Source organism: Budorcas taxicolor, chromosome 16 (genome assembly GCF_023091745.1).
Source record: "Budorcas taxicolor isolate Tak-1 chromosome 16, Takin1.1, whole genome shotgun sequence".
NCBI classification, from domain to species: domain Eukaryota; kingdom Metazoa; phylum Chordata; class Mammalia; order Artiodactyla; family Bovidae; genus Budorcas; species Budorcas taxicolor.
The window spans coordinates 30,241,066-30,261,648 of NC_068925.1; the positions used below are offsets into that span (position 1 = coordinate 30,241,066).

Sequence of the window (20,583 nt, forward strand, 5' to 3'; positions counted from 1 at the left end):
TATTTCCATATATTCTATTTACTTTATTTTGGTACTGATTTTATGTGGAAATTGTAAGGGACAAGAAGAAAACACATGTCCAGCCTACCATCTTAAGTTAGGCATACAATTAAATCTTTAAAATGCTGATACATATTGACCCTGACACTTTCTATACAAAAACCAAACCAAACCAAATCAAAATGGTTTAAAGACCTAAATGAAAGCCCTGAAACCATAACACTCATAGGACAGAGGCAGAATACTCTGACAGAAATTGGTAGCAATATTTTCTTGGATCAGCCTCCTAAGGCAAAATAAATAAAAGCAAAAATAAACAAATGGGGTCTAATTAAACTTCAAACTTTTACATAGCTAAGGAAACTATCAACAAAAGAAAACAACTGTGGAATGGAAGGAAATATTTGCAAATGATGAGGCTGACAAGCGTTCATATCCAAAATACATAAACAGCTCATACAACTCTAAGAAACCAAACAAACAATTCAATCCAAAAATGGGCAAAAAACTTGAATAGACACTTCTCCAAAAAGGACATGCAGATGGCCAATAGGCACATGAAAAGATGCTCAACATCAGCAATCATTAGTGAAATGCAAATGAAAACCACAATTAGGTATCACATCACACCAGTCAAAATGGCTATAATCAAAAAGTCTAAAAAAAAAAAAAAAAAGTCTACAGAAAACAAATGTCAGGATGTGGAGAAAAGGGAACCCTTGTACACAGCTGGTAATGTAAATTGGTATAGTCACTACTGAGGACAGTATGGAGGTTCCTCAAAAAGCTAAAAATATATAGGATCCAGCAATTTCACTTCTGGGTATATATCCGGAAAAAATGAAAACACTGATTCAAAAGGATACATGCACCCCAATATTCATAGCAGCACAATTTAAAATAGCCAAGACAATGGAAACAACCCAAGTGCCCAGCAACAGATTGGTTTATGAAGACACACACACACATACAAAAGTATTACTCAGTCATAAAAAAGAATGAAATAAAACCATTAGCAGCAATGTGGACAGACCTAGAGAGTGTTATGCTTAGTGAAATAAGTCAGACAGAGGAAGGAAAATACTGCATGATATCACTTATATGTGGAATCTAAAAAGCAATGCAAATAAATGTGTATGCAGAAAGAAATAGAACCACAGATACAGAAAACAAACTAGTGGTTACCAAAGGAGAGGAAAATAGGGAGGGATAAATTAGGGGGATAGGATTAACAGATATAAACTATGACATACAAAATAGATAGACAACAAGAAAATACTGAATAGCACTGGGAATTACACCCAGTGTCTTATAACAACCTATCATGGAATATAAATCTGACAAAAGCACTAAATCAGTATGCTCTATACCTGAAACTAAGACAATACCATAAATCAACCATACTTCAAAAAACAAAACAAAATATGCAAGTAAATGCATGGAAGAAGAAATCCCTGTGCTAAGCATAAAAACATATTTGTACCATACACTGCTGCTGCTGCTAAGTCACTTCAGTCGTGTCCGACTGTGTGCAACCCCATAGACGGCAGCCCACCAGGCTCCTCTGTTCGTAGAATTCTCCAGGCAAGAACACTGGAGTGGGTTGCCATTTCCGTCTCGAATGCATGAAAGTGAAAAGTTAAAGTCAAGTCGCTCAGTCGTGTCTGACTCTTTGCGACCCCATGGACCGCAGCCTACCAGGCTCCTCCGTCCACGGGATTTTCCAGGCAAGAGTACTGGAGTGGGGTGCCATTGCCTTCTCTGATACCATATACTAGTTTCACAACATTTGAATTTTTATAATAGAAATGATTTCTAATCATAAATAAAATTATAAAGTCTATCAAGAAAATTAGATTTCTGTAGAGTTCCCATATGCTAAGAAGCCAAGCTGACATCAAAATAGGCCTTTATTTAAAAGTAGGTAACATTAATTCGGCTGAGTCAAATCTAGTACTTTAAGGTGTGAAACCCAGCTACAGGGAAAAGTCCTAGCTAGCGGTATGAAAGTAAAATAATTTGATTATGCATGAAGATGAAATGGCTTCCCTAGTGGCTCAGACGGTAAAGAATCTTCCTGTAATGCAGGAGACCCAGGTTCGATTCCTGGGTTGGGAAGATCTCCTGGAGAAGGGAATGGCAACCCACCCCAGTATTCTTGCCTGCAGAATTCTAAGAACAGAGGAGCCTGGTGAGCTACAGTTCATGGGGTCACAAAGAGCTGGACACAACTGAAGAACCTAAACACTTTTTTCAAGATGGAAAAGATGATATGATCAGAGGAAATGCAGCGGGGGAACATTGAAAAACCATAGAATAAAGGGCAGAAGTAGAACTAATGGAAACCAAGATAAGAATGAGAGTCTAGTAGCAAAGAAGCAAGCACATTAATATTATTAAGTTTAGGATATACAACAGCAATATGTTATGCCTAATTTTTTTCGATCTTTGATAGTCTGCGTATCTGACAATATTAATTTTATAACATGCCTACATGAGTTAAACTGGGACCAAGAAGCCTGTTTTGGTATCTGTACTACTAAATAGCAGCAAAATCTTAGGTCAAAATCCCTTGACATCTTTGGTCTTCAGTTTTCAATTCCATAAAAATGATAGGTTTGAATTGGATAATTCAAAGTCATGTTCAGATTTAAAAAAACGCCTACAAGAAGACTATTCCTCATTCAGTTCTGTATCTACTTGTCCAGCTGTTTATTCACACCTACCTCTCACACCATTCCATGCAAGAGGTGATTAGTAATGACAACTCCCTATTCTTGTACTCATGACAGACACTGGTAATTAGCTAAAGCCCTTTGTCTCCAAGTCTAGTCACTGAGCTCTCCTTTTCTTTCATATTTTCTAGCAATCATTTCTAATCAGTTGGAGATGGTGTTTGAGATAAAAACTAGTTACCATCCTATAAAATCATAACTATGACTTTCAGTATGATTAAAAAACTTTCTTAGAGAATATTTTCTACATCTTAAAAAATTCTGATAATTCTCTCCTATGAATTGACTCTCATATTTTATACTCATTAGATTGATAAAATAGGATATAAGCTTTGTCAAGATAACCTAAAGATACCAGCCTACATATTTCCTGATTTATTTATTCTGAGCCATTTGAATAACCTCTGCTAATATGATTTCCTTAGTTAGAAGCACCAATGCTAGGAATTCTACACTCATGTAAACTGTCTAAGAATCTAATATATATCCATTAATCCTATTCAATGACATAAGGAGGTCTAGGGTAATGAACTGTACTGTATTGCTAATTAAGCATGTGTTCAGTATAATAAAACATAGTGAGAGTAAATCAGTATTTTAAAATAACAGTTATCTCTAGGTTTTCTTTCATAAAATATTTTCAACCCTTAAATATAGAAGCCCCCACCATTTGAAAATGAGACAAGTAAACAAAAAAAAATCCTTACCAGTTTTTCTGCTTCTGTGTTCATTTCCCTTAATTTCTTGATATGCTCCTTTTTAATCATGAGAATTTTTGATAGTCTGGTCTACAGACAATGAAAAAGAGATGTTTTGGAATAAAGAGAGGCACTTAAATATACCAGGTAGACATCAAACTTGTAAGTTTCCACTAAGATATTTTAGCAGATGTGTTTCAATATAAATAGATCACAGACACTATTTTAGAAATCTGACTGGCTGAGAAGGAGATATTTTAAAATCCACTATAAGCAAGTACATCAAAACGAGTAAGAAGTCAACCTGAATAAGCTTTCACTGGAACAACGTGTGGACCAATCAGAATAATAACTATAATTAATTGAAGCACAAATAGGTTAAAATCCATGCATTCAGACCGATACTTAAACAAAATTAACTGTTGGAGAACATAGTAACCAAACTCATCAACTGGAAAACAAAGCCAACAAATTAAGCATTTATCCTGCCTTTCCTATACAAACTATGCTATTAGGTAACCAAATAATAGATTTGAGGAAGTTTTTCCTCACAAAATGATTTCAGCTAATACACAAAGAACAAGAATGGCACCATTTTGCAATCCTAACGAATGAATGGATCTAGACATTGATAATTTGTAGCAGCTAACATTATATTTAAAAAGAGATAAAAAATAGGGGTATCCTATCAGGGCTTTCCAGGTGGAGCCAGTGGTAAAGAAACCGCCTGCCAATGCAGGAGACACAAGAGATGTGTGTTTGATTTCCGGTTTTGGAAGATCCCCTGGAGTAGGAAATGACAACCCACTCCAGTATTCCTGCCTGGAAAATTCCATGGACAGAGGAGCCTGGTGGACTATAGCCCACGGTCGCAAAGAGTTGCACATGGCTAAGCACTACTACTACACATCCTATCAGAATACAAAAGTATGCATAAAAGTAGTCATATAAAAACAACTATACCAATCAAATAAAAAACCCAAATCAAATCAAACCTTTATATTCAATGAGCAATTTACATGAAGTACAAAGACAGAAGAGTATACTGGATGTTATTACAAAGACTCAGTCAGCAAAATCCAGACAGTGGGAGACTCCATGGACAAATAATACAGTTTATTCAACAAAGAGGTTAATGGGAGAAAAGAAGAGCCAATATTTAAGAGCCAACTAGACAACTGGAACGCTGACTGGATATGTGATGATATCAAGACATGTTTTTATTAACTTTTTAGATGTAATAATAATATTACAGTTATGTCTCTTTAAAAAAAAAGGGGCCCTTACCACTTAAAGATACATAAACAAAATATTTACAGATAAATGATATGATGTTTAATGTCTCAAAAGAGAGAAAAAGGGTAGGGTATATATGAAATAGAAATGGCCAGGAGTTTTTGATAACTGCTGTAGCTAGAAAATGGGTTCAGAGAGATAGATTATACAACTGCCTGCTTTCATATGTACTAAATTTTTGGTAATTAAAAAAATAAAGATAAAAAAACTGACCTAAGTTGATACAGGTAGAGGGAGGGCCTGGTAAGATATGTCATATACTTGCTCACACTGACCCTTATTAGTTTAGGTCCAGAGCTCTGGACTGGTCTCCTGTCTTCAGTTGTTGGGTTTTATGGAAAACTGTGTGATTCTATTGAGTAAGGAACAGTAAAAAATGGATGAAGGCAACATCTTTCTCCCATTTTTAGTTTCTCTTTCAGTTTTGTGTTTCTTGTTAGTTTTTGATAGAAAATCATGCTGTTTCCTTCTCATTCTTTTCAAAACTGAGTCCTCTCTTAGAGAGGGTCGGTCAGTCTTTTTAGATTCCTCAAAATCCCTAACCCCAAGAAAAAGAATTCATTGTGAACTATGAATTATGAAACTAGCAAAAAATGATGTTTATTTTGTCATAAGAAAAAATAGTAACAGACAAAGACAAAAACATATCTTACAGCTCGACAAAAGCAAACCTGAGTTTCATAAAACTTTAGGTATTACAAAAGACAAGTACATAAATGGGCTTTTATTTTTACCTGCTAGAAAGCTTAAAATAATGAAAGCAGTGTTTCAACTAGGCATTACACATAGATTTTGAAGTTAAAATTAAGCATTGCAATCAAAACATCTAAGCAGCAATAAAAACATCAGTCCTTTAGAAGTAGTGTACTAGTATTTGGCTTCTGACTCCCTCTGCTGGTGGACCTCTCGCTCCCCACTCCTCTGCCTCTTCACCCTCCTTCCCCATCTCCCTCTACCCCTTGCCCAAATATGACATATCAGCTTTGTTTTTACTTCCAGTATTTAAAAAAAGAAAGAATGTCTGTAAAAAACAAGTGTCCTAGTTGTGAAATGATAAGCCTTGGCTCTTTTCATATTTAAAATTTTTCATATAAAAAATCTACCTTTGAAAGTTAAAAGGTGTAATTCTGTAGTCCAAGGATAATTAACAACATATAACTAAGGAATAAGAAATGCCATACAAATGACAAGACTTTTCCTCAAAATGACATTAATTGTAAAAGGTAACACTGAATATTTTAATGGCTTATGTTATAAACATTTTTATTTATAAAGACTTTATCTATCCCAAGCCAAACAGCTTTATTTTCAAAAAAGAAAAAGGAGAGGAAAAGAAACAAGTCAAACATCATTAGACTATGAGTCAAACTAAATAATTTATTCAACCTAATTTTCAAAACAAACAGCTCATTATATTAAGAGTTAGGCTATTCAGGAAAACTGTTGTATATAATAATTGCTATTTGTTTCGCTTTAGCTTCAGATTTCTTTGTGTCTAATCATTAAGTACTTAGCAAATGAATAGCTATTTGTAGTCTCAGAAAAAAACTAAAGTTCCTCCTAACCAGAGAGCTGGCCAACACACCGTAAGTTTTGAGGTGACTGATGATGGCAGCATTACTGAGGTTACTAAATAAAAACCTTTATATTTATACAATTTATTAACAGCTAACCATTCAATTTCATAGAGTGTATGCTAGAACACTTATGCTAGAGTACTTAACATAGCAAAATAATAAGAACCAAACCCAAGAAAAGCCCAACAAAAATAGACCTCTAAGTCTTTTTTGGCTGTTATAACTTAATTTCAAGCTTTGTTGGAAATAACAGAGTTCTTAAAACCCAATGATTTTAAAAAGTGTAAAAATATTTGGTCCTAGGAAAATTTTCAACTTTAATAACACAAAAGATACTGAATTTTTTTTTAACAAATGAGCAAAATATTTAGAGCAATTCTTACCACTTGGATAAGGAACTCTACTGGAAAACCACCTAACGTTTCAGTGTCAGAGCCAGAAATTTTACTTCTCCAAGGTGACTGTCCTAATAAGGGATCATTATCCTATGGGAATAAAAGGGAACCATTTAACCACTGACCTTTCAAAAGGAAGCATTTTAATTTTTAAAAATTTTATTTTATTGAAGTATAGTTGATTTACAATGCTGTGCTAACCTCTATTGTACAGCAAAGTGATTCCTTTCTACATATATGTTACATTTTAAATGTTCTATTTCATTATGGTTTATCACAGGATATTGAATATAGTTCTTTGTGCTGCACAGTAGGAACCATCATAAACTTTTGAATAAAGAGCAAATTCTATTATAATTAATATTCTATTAGAAACCCTATAAAAAGGAAAATATTTCCAAGCTGAAGCAACTATTTTATTTACTTTATTAGCTTTTTATTTAACATCTGACAACTCCAAATAATGCGGGCACCACCTAAAGTTACTAATCAATCAATGTGTATTTCGTAAGGACATAGTTTACATTCATAATAATCATTTAAATTACTGCTGATATTTAAAAAATATTACTTACTGTAATCGGTGACTGGAGAGGAGGAGTATAATGTAACCGTGGTGGAGTCATAAAAAATCGAGAAGGCCGCTGTTTTTGTCCAAAGGCAGCAATTGGCATCGTCTCATGAGGCTCATTACTCTTTGGGAAAAGAGAACAGGCCCCAAAACTTGAAGAACTTTACCAATCATTCTAGCTTTATAAAAATTCCATTTTAGCATTAAATGTACACTAGTTTATTATGATTTATCATAAAATATATTAACTACAAAGATCAAAGGGCTAGAACTTAAATCAAGAGTATGAATACTACTTGGCTCCTAAGATGTTGAACCCACAAAAAGAAGAAAGTGGTCTATGAAAGAAAGAAAAGTGGTCTATGGCCACCCTTGGCTGTCTCTGTGTTAAAGACTATTTGAATATTACCCACTGTAATTAAAGGCAATTCTTATCTCTAAAGGGAGAGATGTTTTGGTGATCTCATAAAGGAAATTACATTAATGCAACAGAAAAGTAATTTTTCTCTTTTGAAATGGGAGGTTTAAAGATTTCATCCTTTAATGAAGAAAATAAAGATTGATATACCTTGCTCTATATTTAGTCCAAACTGTCTTTCTTTCCTGCTGCTGCTAAGTCACTTGAGTCATATCCAACTCTGTGCGATCCCATAGACAGCAGCCCACCAGGCTCCTCTGTCCCTAGGATTCTCTAGGCAAGAATACTGGAGTGGGTTGCCATTTCCTTCTCCAATGCATGAAAGTGAAAAGTGAAAGTGAAGTCACTCAGTCATGCCCGACTTAGCGACCCCATGGACTGCAGCCTACTAGGCTCCTCCATCCATAGGATTTTCCAGGCAAGAGTACTGGAGTGGGGTGCCATTGCCTTCTTCGGTCTTTCTTACTCCTCTCTAAAGTATGTTTGATAAGGAAACTCTTACAATAAGCAGAGTCACAGTTTTTTTTAAAAGTATGAAGCAGAAAAACAGTCTATTTTTATACTAAGGAGATAAAGAAATTTTGATTTTTAATTATAAGTTCAGAATCCTTAAAAATCAAGTTTATAACAAAAGAATGAAGAGGCAGGGGAATTAATGTAAACAGTTAAATTTCCATTATACTTAGAGGCAAACAATTTTTTTCAAAAAATTTTTACTCATTAAAAAAACTATCAGAGTTATATTTACTCTTTATATTTTAACTTATTAGGAAAGTATATAATCTCCATTACCTTGCTAAATTAAGCATGATCATGAAATAATGGTTCAATAGTTTAATGGACTATATCACAAGTTCAAAAGATCTGGATTTAAGACTCAACCTGGCAAGAATCCATCTTGAAAGCCTTGAATAAATTACCTAATGTACTTATGTCTCCAGTTTCACCTTACGGAAAGTGGAGGTTATTAACATCCACCTTGTATATTCTAAGGATAAAACAGGAACATATAAAAATATATATATTTCAAAGTACAAGATGTTACTTCAACTTTCAAAGTTGTTTTACAAAACAACTTGTTTTCGTAAACTGGAACAACTTGTTTCAGTTGTTTTATAAAAACAGCTGAAACCAAGTGCTGTGTAGCTATTCCCCAGGCGCAAGTGTTGTGCAGCTATTTAGTCAAGACTGATCAGTTGCATCACACTATAATTTGGTGTAAGGAAGGCAGAGGGATGCTAGATTCTGGAAAATGTAGAAGAAAATTAGAGTTCTGCTCCAGGAGTTCAGGAGGCAGGGCTAGGAACCCCTAAAGATCTCTTCCTTTGAGACTTGAAATCTTCATTCTATCATAAATACAGCCCCTAAGAAAACTCTACAAAACATATTTTATAGGCATAAACCAAATATGTGTTGGGAAATAAATACTCACAAGAACTTCATAGTCAGGGATAGTATGAGTTCCAAGCCCTGCCCTATCAAATGTTACTCTATAAGTAGCATTAAGAGTATCCACAGCATCTATTTGTCCAGTGAAGAGACCATCATGAACACCACGTAATCGAGCTGAAAAAAGAAACAAAAAGGCATTATGGTACTTGGGACACAAAAAACTCCCACGTACAGAACTGCTCCAAGCATGTACCTCAAAGTGGAGAAAGCACAGTACTGCTGTCTAATAAAGTTTCCAAGAAAGTTATGTATTAATACTTTATTTTAGGTTTAGAAGAACAATTTTAAAACTTTTGAAACAAACAACAAAACTATGAATGGTGATCCTTAATTTGATAAATGAATGAAACCACATATCTACCAAACTAGGAGGAAAATACTTTTTAAAAAAGTCAACAAAAGCAACTTGGTCTTTATGCTCATGAATGAAGCACTAGGAATAATTCAAATGAAAAAAAGACAAGGTTGCTAAGCAGAAAAGATTTACTAGGCTTCAGAATGGTATCCTTAGAAAGGGTCGCCTACAAGGTTGACTTCTGGAAGCCTGAACAGTGGGAGAGTGTTTCCACCTGCTGCCATACTAAGAAAGGTGGTTAACTGTGCCCAGATTGTTTGTGCAAACAATGTGGTTACCAGCTTTCCAATTCTTGTATATGCCAGGCAAAAGGTGCCTACATAACCAGACCCCTATAAAAACCTTGAGTAATGAGTTTCCCTGGTAGACAACATTTCATAAATGCGATTACAACTTGCTGCTGAAGGAATTCTGCAAGTCCTGTGTGACACCATAGGGAGGGGACTCTTGGAAGCTTGCACTTGTTTTCCTCTAGACTTTGGCCCCATGTACTTTTCCCTTGGATCATCGAAAAAGCAAGAGAGTTCCAGAAAAACATCTTCTTCTTTACTGACTATACCAAAGCCTTTGACTGTATGGACCACCACAAACTCTGGAAAGTTCTTAAAGAGAAGGGAATACCAGACCACCTGACCTGCCTCTTGAGAAACCTGTATGCAGGTCAGGAAGCAATAGTTAGAACTGGACATGGAACAACAGACTGGTTCCAAATAGGGAAAGGAGTATGTCAAGGCTGTATATTGTCACTCTGCTTATTTAACTTATATGCAGAGTACATCATGAGAAACGCCTGGATGGATGAAGCACAAGCTGGAATCAAGAAATATCAACCTCAGATATGCAGATGACACCACCCTTATGGCTGAAAGTGAAGAAGAAATAAAGAGCCTCTTGACGAAAGTGAAAGAGGAGAGTGAAAAGGTTTGCTTAAAGCTCAACATTCAGAAAACGAAGATCATGGCATCTGGTCCCATCACTTCATGACAAATAGGGAAATAGGAGAAACAGTGACAGACTTTATTTTTCTGGGCTCCAAAATCACTGCAGATGGTGACTGCAGCCACCATTAAAAGACACTTGCTCTTTGGAAGAAAAGTTATAACCAACCTAGACAGCATATTAAAAAGCAGAGACATTACTTTGACAACAAAGGTCTGTCTAATCAAAGCTATAGTTTTTCCAGTAGTCATGTATGGATGTGAGAGTCGGACGATAAAGAAGGCTGAGTGCCAAAGAATTGATGCTTTTGAACTGTGGTGTTGGAGAAGACTCTTGAGAGTCCCTTGGACTGCAAGGAGATCCAACCAGTCCATCCTAGAGGAAATCAGTCCTGAATATTCACTGGAAGGACCGATGATGAAGCTGAAACTCCAATACTTTGGCCACCTGATGTGAAGAACTGACTCATTTGAAAAGACCCTGATGCTGGGAAAGATTGAAGGCAGGAGAAGGGGACGAGGATGAGACAGTTGGATGGCATCACCAACTCAATGGACATGGGTTTGAGTAAACTCCAGGAGTTGGTGATGGACAGGGAGGCCTGGTGTGCTGCAGTCCATGGGGTCGCAAAGAGTCGGACACAACTGAGCGACTGAACTGAACTGACTTTCCCCTTTGCTTATTTTGCTTCGTATCTTTTTCTGTGATAAGCCATGGCCATGAATACAACTATTTGCCAAGTACTCTTGAGTTTTTCTGGGGCTTCCCAGGTGGCTCAGTGGTAAAGAATCCACCTGCCAATGCAGGAGATGCAGGTTTGATATCTGGGATAGGAAGATGCCCTGGAGGAAGAAAGGGCAACCCAACTCAGTACTCTTGCCTGGAAAATCCCATGGACAGAGGAGCCTGGTGGGCTACAGTCCATGGGGTTGCAAAGAGTCGGGTACAACTGAGTGACTGGTCACATTTGTACACACAACTTGAGGCTTTCTAGTGAGTCGCCAAACCAAATCTGGGTGTGGTCTTGGGGATCCCTAACATAGATGAATTCTTGTGCCACTATTATTTAAATTCAGTCTGAAGTAACATCAGGAAAATCTAAGGAAACAACCAGCATGGGTGAAAAAATAAGAATATTTAAGGTGTTAAACTAGGCAAAATGACACATTTTGCTGTGTGCTGTGCTTAGTCGCTTAGTTGTATCCAACTCTTGGACTGAAGAGCCTGCCAGGCTCCTCTGTCCATGGAGATTCTCTATTTTTATACACAGAAAAAATTATATTATTTTAATAGAACACAAATGCTCATTGCAAAACTGCTTGAAACGATCAACTGATTAAAAACTCACGTGCAGAGGACTGAAAAGAATTAAGGGAAAATTAAACAGGTATATAGAAGATAGGAGCAATAAAGTTGAATAAACAAACAGAGAATTAGAATTTCTAGTTATGGCAGTATGAAGAGGTTGGTGATTCTTCTCTGCAAAAAGACTTGTATAAACCTGTAAAAGATTGTCAAAGACCACCATTTCAAGGTACTGGAAATGGACTAAATGCAGAAAACAATTAAGAAATGAGCACTATTGGAAAATTGCTAGAACTTCAGGTAAGGATTGGTGAACTCAGTGGCCCTTTTGCAAAAGGCTATTCACACTCCACCATCACCAACAGCCTGATTGGTGAAATGAGTTTTTCTAGTGTATGGTTGGTCACGGAAACAGTGCTATTTGTTGCCAGAGGGGCAGACTGGTTGTGGACCAGTGAGTAAAAACCTGTGACTGTGTTAGCTAAGCATGGTGAACTCAATGAGGAAAGAATAAGAAAACCCTACAACTCTGGAAGCCTAAGATGCAATCCTGTCTGAGGTGAGTGGCAGAATAGGCAGGAGTTTAACAGGGAGATCCTGTAAAATAGAGAGCCATAAAAAGACTGAAATAAACTCTCCGTAAATTTTTGCCTAAATGGAAAACTATGTGATTTGGTGGGAAAGACCGAAGAGTCTGATAAAGAGCAAAAACTAAAGGATGACCTGGAAACTGACATCAACTTTGTTTGTGTTACCCAGCTCCACATACAGATTAGTCTAAGGCCTATCTGGATTAAGATGTTTGAGTACAACCTCTGCCTAAGTCACTGGCTGACCACTAAGTCTGCCTGAGTTTATTTATTAAAAATAAATAAAAGAGCAAACAAAAACTGGGCAGAGATATTGGTGGTTGCACAGTGAAAGTGTCAGTTGCTCAGTCATGTCTGACTCTTTGTGACTCCATGTGTGTCCATGGAATTCTCCAGGTAACAATACTGGAGTGGGTTGTCATCCCTTCTCCAGGGGATCTTCCCGATCCAGGGATTGAACCCAGAATCTCCTGCATTGCAGGCAGATTTCTCTACCATCTGAGCTTCCAGGGCAAGTTACTAAAGGAAACACAACAATTCTCAAAAAAAAAAAAAAAAGAAAGAAAGAAAGAAAACAGACTTGCTATAATACATTATCTAAAACATCTAGTTTTCAACCAGAAGTTACTAGACATGTAATAAAGTAAAAAAGAGTGATTCTTACCCAGAATAAAAGTATAGTAGGAAGAAACTGAAAGAGATGATATATTAGCAGAGTCTTCAAAAGTAGGTTTCATAAATATGTTCAGAGAATTAAAGACAATGACTCAATAGGAATCTCACAGAAACTGTACAAAAGAACCAAACAGAAACTCTAGAGTTAAAAAGATACGAAAAAAAGCATCAGGGAACATTTTAGATAATATATGGTAGTAAGTTTGGATTCTGCTCTATTAAAGAGAGATCAAGATAGAGATTATCCAATCAGAAGAACACAGAGAACGAAAGACTAAAGAAAAATGAAGACAGCCTCAGAGAGCTGTAGAAAGATATCAAGTGTACCAGTGTATTTGTAATGGAAAGGGAAGGAGAGAAAGCAGCAGAAAAACACTATGGCCAAAAACCTCCCTTATTTCATTTTAAAATTAAATCCTACTAATCAATGAAACTCAATAAACCTCAAATAGGATAAATATAAAGAGCATCAAATCTAGACACAACATAGTGAGATTTCCAAAATCCATAGACAAAGAAAGAATACTGAAAGCTTCAAGAGAAAAATCACATGGAGGAAAACAGCAGCACAATGAACAGGTACATTTCTTACTTCTCATTAGAAACGATCAAAGTCAGAAGGCAACAGGGTGACATATTCAGGGTGCTGACAAGAAAAAACCATCAGTCAAGAATTCTATATCCTGTGAAACTATTTTTCACAAATGCAGGAGAAATGGAAACATTTTCAGATAAACAGAATCTGCTGCTACTAGACAAGATAGGAAGAAATACTAAAACACATCCTTTGTAATAAAAGGAAACAATACCAGACAGTAACTAAAATTCACAGCAAGAAAAGAAAAACACCAGAAATGGTAAATATGTGGGCGCATATAAAAAACAGTGTATACAAAATACAAAACTTTTTCTATATTCTTCATTTCATTTTTAAATAGCTAAGATTATTTAAACCAATAATTGTAATACTATATTCTCAGATGATCACAGATATAATCTAATGCATTTGATGATGACAGTAATAAGAAAGTGGGAGAAAATGGAGCTATATTGGAATAAATTTGTAATATTTTATCAGAATGAATTCAGTATTAATTAGATCGTGATATGTTCAAAGTTTATACTGGAAAAAAACACCTTCATATTGTATTTCCCACAGACACACACACACACACACACAAAACCTCAAAAAACATCTAAAAATAACAAGAGAAATTAAAATTGTATACTAAATTTGTACACTAATACACAAATCCTAACTATGTAACTATACTAAGTAAAACTGGTATACTAACCAGTACTTAACACAAAGGAAGGGAGCACAGGAGGTATAAAGGAACATGCAGGATACGAGACACTGTAAACAAACAGCATGACAGGCATAAATCCAACCATATCAACTACTACTTTAACTGTGAGCAGACTAATCACCGATTAAAAAGCAGAGGGTGAGCCAGGTCAAAAGTTACAAACTTTCAATTATAAAATACCTGGATTTCCCAGGCAAGAATACTGGAGTGGGTTGCCATTCCCTTCTCCAGGGGGTCTTTCCCCACCCAGGGGTCGAACTCAGGTCTCCTGCGTTGCAAGCAGATTCTTTACTGTCTGAGCCACCAGGGAAGGAGTATAAAATGTTAAGTGTATAGAAAATAGATAACCAACAAGGACCTACTGTATAGCAGAGAGAACCATACTCAATATTTGGTAATAACTTATAAAGGAAAAGAATCTAAAAAAGAATATATATATACACACATGGACACATCCACACAAACACACACATATAACTGAATCACTCTGCTATACATCTGAAACCAACCACTGTAAATCAACTATATTTCCATAAAATTTTTTAAAATTGTAAACATACAAAAAGTCATATACAAAACGTACAACATGGTGACTATAATTAATACTGAATTTTAAACCTGAAAGTTGTTAAAAAAGTAAATCTTTAAAAAGTTGTAACTTTTTTGAAACTATGCGTGGTAATTGTTGTTAACTAGAATTATTGTGGTGATCATTTCCTAATATATATGCTTCCCTGGTGGCTCAGATGGTAACGCATCTGCCTGCAGTGCAGGAGACCCGGGTTCGAATCCTGGGTCAGGAAGATCCCCTGGAGAAGGAAATGGCAATCCACTCCAGAACTCTTGCCTGGAAAAGCCCATGGATAATTTTATATATTATATAATCATAATATATACAAATACTGAATCATTATATTGTATACCTGAAACTAAGTGTTAGATGTCAATTAAACCTCAATAAAAAATACAGTTAGATAAAAATTTCTCAAATTTTTAAAAAGGCAGAGGTTTACAGACTGGCTTCAAGAGAGCAAGACTCAACTATATGCTGTCTATATGTTTCTACATGTGTCTGAGACACACTTTATTTTATTGTTTTTAAATTTTTAAATTAATTAATTAATTATAATTGGAGGCTAATTACTTTACAATATTGTGGTGGTTTTTGCCATACATTGACATGAATCAGTCATGGGTATACATGTGTCCCCCCTGCCCCGAACACCCCCTCCCACCTCCCTCCCCATCCCATCCCTCTGAGTTGTCCCAGTGCACCAGCTTTGAGAGCCCTGTTTCATGCATCAATCTATTTCACATATGGTGAATACATGTTTCAGTGCTATCTCTCAAATCATCTCACCGCTTGCCTTCTCCCAGAGTCCAAAAGTCTGTTCTGTACATCTGTGTCTCTTTTGCTGTCTCATATATAGAGTTGTCCTTACCATCTTTCTAAATTCCATATATATATATGCGCTAATATATTGTATTGGTATTTTTCTTTCTGACTTACTTCACTGTATATAATAGGCACCAGTTTCATCCACCTCATTAGAACTGACTCAAATGCATTCTTTTTAATAGCTGAGTAATATTCCATTGTGTGTATGTACCACAACTTCTTATCCATTCGTCTGCTGATGGACATCTAGGTTGCTTCCATGTCCTAGCTATTATAAACAGTGCTGCGATCAACACTGGGGTATGCGTGAGACACACTTCAGATTCACAGATACAAACAGGTTAAAAGTGAAAGGATGGAACAACATTTACCACAGTAACAACAGAATACTGGGATGGCTATATAATAAAAACTGAAGATAAGGCACGAGCTTCCCTGGTGGCTCAGCGGTAAAGAATCTGTTTGCAATGCTGGAGATGTGGGTTTGATCCCTGGGTCGGGAAGATCCCCTGGGTCGGGAAGATCCCCTGGAGAAGAAAATGGCAACCCACTCCATTATTCTTGCCTGAAAAAACCCATGGACAGAAGAGCTGGGTGCACTACAGTCCACAGAGTTGCAAAAGAGTTGGACATACACATACACACAGAGTCAGACATGACTTAGCCACTAAACAAAACAAAGTGGAAGTGAAGTCGCTCAGTCGTGTCCGACTCTTTGTGACCCCATGGACTGCAGCCTACCAGGCTCCTCCATCCGTGGGATTCTCCAGGCAAGAGTACTGGAGTGGGGTGCCATTTCCTGGTGGCTCAGATGGTAAACAAAACAAAGGTTAGTGATAATACCAGAAACAAAGAGGAACACTTCATAATGACAACAGAGTCAATGTATCAGGAAAATATGACAAATGTAAATAAAGATGCACCTTAACAAAGCACCAAAATACCTGAAGCAAAATATGACAAAATAAAGTTAGAGATTTTAATATTCATCTCAGTAACTGATATAACAATAAAACAGGAAATCAGTAAGAATATGGAAGATATGAATAACACTATCAACCAATTCGACCTAATATATGGAATGCTCAACCCAACAGCAAAATACACAGTCCTTTGAAATACACATGGGACATTCTGCAAGGCAGACCAAATGACGAGCCATAAAACAAATCTCAACAACTTTAAAAGAAGTAAAACTATACAGAACACTTTCTCCAGCCAAAACAAAAAGAAATTAGAAATTACTGAGTCTTCAAGCAGACTTCGTTATATAAAATAAACTGAGAGAATACTTATAACATGAATACTGTAAGAACTCAAATATATTCTGGACGGAGGACCATCTTGTGTTCTGACATATATTGTATACTTAGATACACCAAACTTTAGAGGGAGATTTATAAAACTTTAGAGAAAACTCTCTTTCTACACTTTGAGGTATTTTTGTTTTGTTTTGTTTGCTTTGAGAATGTATTGCTTTTATAAATCAACAAAAAGAAGACATTTCCATAATTTTTATGTGGATGTCATTTATGTCCCTCTACCACAGATCTATGTTTGAAATCAGGTTCCCCTACTATTATAGGAGTATCCATCAGTTCGAGTGATGACTAAATTCTAACCAGTTTTACTTAACTGGTTCAAAGATTTTTAAAAATATTTAAACTTCTTTATCTCTAAGGCAGCCCTCTCATTAACAGCCATTTCTGTGCTAGATTGCTTGTGCTGACAAAGCAAACCTAAAAAACAGAAGCAAAAGAAGTAATGTAAGTTAGTATATTACACATGGTAACTCAGGGGTAAAAAACAGACTCTTGGTCAGGAAAGTAAGAAAAAAACATTGTTGTTGTTATCAGCACTTCCTTTATCCTAAGGTTTTGAGAATACTTTACAATAAGAAATTTCAAAAACATCAGGTAGGGTAAATCCCATTAATCCATAAATTATATTAGACAATGTCCATTTACACTTGTTACCCTATCTCAGTTATAAACAGCACCTCTTCCTCTATTCTCAGAAGATGCTTATTAGGGTGATAAATTACATGGCCACTCTACCCCTCTGACTGTTTATAGGGTCAGATACACAATACAAGAGAAAGAGACTTAGATAACCTACATTACTTTGAGGACAGTTCCAATTCTTAAAATTTCTTAACAAGCCAATCATTTAAAAAATCTCTTCTTAAACCCTGACTTCTCTGACTACACAGAGTTTTAGAACTACTCAGAGCAAAAAGGACAACTAATGAGCAACTTCTTAAATTAATACAATGTAGCTAAAGTATGATGTCTAGACATTGCCCCTAAACTTCTCCACTATTCAAATTTTCCATCATTTTGGTGTCTGTCATAACCCTTGTGTTCTTAATTGTGTACCTAAGAATCCTCTACAGTCACTTTTTACCTGCTGCCTTTCCACTTACTGCACAATCTCAAATCAGTTACTTTAAAAATTCCTTTTGTCATTGTTTTTGAGGAAAATTCTGTCTACTATGCCTTCTTTACTAAAAATTTTCTTCCCAATAACGAGTGTGAAATTTTGCTTGATTATATACTTTTTCTTTCTGGGTAACATTTACATACAGTAAAATGAAAATGTAAGCATATAATTCTATACGTTTTGACAAATGATATCATCCATCCTTATCAAGTCATGAAATATTCTTATCCCAGAAAGTTCCCCCTTCCCAGGCAATCCTTTCTTCAGAAGTGACCACTCTTCTGATAATATTTTTCTACCACAAACTAATTTTGTCTGTTCTACAACTTCATATAAATTGAACCATATAATACACATTTTTTAGTTTTCAGTTTCTTTGTTTAGCATACTGTCTGAAGTTAATCTATACGTCAGTAGTTTCTTTTTATCGTCAATTTATATTTCACTGCAAGAAAATACCATGTAATGTTTATTCATTCGCCTGTTGTTGGTGCGAATCTGGGTTTTGGCTATAAAACTGGAACAAAGATGCTATGAATATTCTTGTACATATCCTTCTGTGAATAGCACTTTTCATTTCTCTTACTTAAATACCATGCAGCAGAACCGGTGGGTCATAGGGCAGGAATAAATTTAATTTTATCAAAAATTGTCATGCTTTTACTTAGCTGTCCATCGGCAGACGAATGGATAAGAAAGCTATGGTACATATACACAATGGAATATTACTTAGTTATTTAAAAGAATGCATTTGAATCAGTTCTAAAGAGGTGGATAAAACTGGAACCTATTATATAGAGTGAAGTAAGTCAGAAAGAAAAACACCATACAGTATATTAATGCATATATGCGGAATTTAGAAAGAGTAACAATGACCCTATATATGAGACAGCAAAAGAGAAGCAGATGTAAAGAACTTTTGGACTCTGTGGGAGAAGGCGAGGGTGGGATGATTTGAGAGAACAGCACTGAAACATGTATACAACCATATGTAAAACAGATCACCAGTCCAGGTTTGATGCATGAGACAGGATGCTCAGGGCTGGTGCACTGGGATGACCCAGAGGGACAGGATGGCGAGGGAGGTGGGTTCAGAATGGGGGTCACATGTACACCCATGGCTGATTCATGTCAATGTATGGAAAAACCACTATATTGTAAAGTAATTAGCTTCCAATTAAAATAAATAAATTAATTAAAAAAATTGTCCTGCTTTTCTCCGAAGTGGTACACCATCCTACCAGCAATGAAGTACGGTAGATCCACATCTTTGTCAACATTTGATGTTATCAGGAGTTTCAATTTTAGCCATTCTGGTGTGTGTAGTGGTATTTCATCATGCTTATAATTTGCACTTCCATGATGATTGACTGATGCTGAGTGTTTTTTCATGTGCTTATTGGCCATTCATATGTCTTTCTCTGGGAAGCCTCTACAAAGTATTTTGTCTAGTTTTTTTTAACTGAATAATTTATATTTCTATCACTAAATAATTGAGTTATTTATGTTTTCTAGATGTAGTCCCTTTTCAGATATAAGATCTGGAAATATTTTTTCCTAGTATATGGCTTGCCTATTTGTTTTCTTGGTGTTGGCTTTTAGTGGGCAGAAGTTTTAAATTTAAGCTCAATGTAAAAATCACCTTTATTTTCGTCAGATCCAAGAAATCTCTCCCTATTTACAGGTCACGAGATATTTTCCTGTCTCTGCTTACTGAAGTTTTACAGTTTTAGCTTTTACATTTAGCCCTTTGGTCCATTTTAAATTAAGCTTTTTGTATAGCATGAGGAAAGGTCAAGGCTCATTTCCATACAGATATCTAGTTGATCAGTCATTATTTATTTGTATAATTATTTTTTTATTCTTATTGCTATTTTATCTATTCTTTTTTGGCTGCACAGCGTGTGGGATCTTAGTTACCCAATCAGGGATCAAACCTGCACCCCCTGCAGTGGAAGCGCAGTCCTAACCACTGGACTGCCAGGGAATTCCTGCTCATTTCACTTCAGCTTCAAATAATATTCCATGTGAGGATGTACCAGTTTATTCATCTAATGAAGGACACAGTGGTTCTTCCAACTTTTGACAATTACAAATAAAGCTGCTGTAAACATCCATGTGCACTTTTTTGTGCAAAAATAAGTTTTGAACTCATTTGGGTAAACAACAGGGAGCATGACTGCTGGATTATGTGGTAAAATATGTTTAACTTTGTAAAATACTGCCAAACAGGTTTCCAAAGTGGCTGTACCATTTTGCATTCTTGCCTGCTGCTCCACATTCTCAGTAATGTTTGGTGTTGTCAAGTTCTTGATTTTGGCCATTCTAGTAGGTGTGTAATGGTATTTCACTATTTAATCTGCATTTCCCTGATGACGCATGATTGTCGAATGTTGATCTATTTTTTGGCACTGCATCTTCTATGT

General features: G+C 35.9%; 1 protein-coding gene across 1 annotated transcript in view; it reads right to left on the reverse strand.

Annotated features, from left to right (window-relative positions):
- Window positions 1–20,583, reverse strand: part of LIN9 (lin-9 DREAM MuvB core complex component) — an 87,220-nt gene that overhangs the window by 27,182 nt on the left and 39,455 nt on the right. Inside the window, exons 8-11 of the mRNA XM_052653865.1 lie at window positions 9,123–9,256; window positions 7,277–7,396; window positions 6,690–6,791; window positions 3,443–3,523 (exon numbers count right to left, since the gene is read on the reverse strand). Coding sequence (XP_052509825.1) covers window positions 3,443–3,523; window positions 6,690–6,791; window positions 7,277–7,396; window positions 9,123–9,256 — 437 coding nt within the window. The remainder of the gene's footprint in view (window positions 1–3,442; window positions 3,524–6,689; window positions 6,792–7,276; window positions 7,397–9,122; window positions 9,257–20,583) is intronic.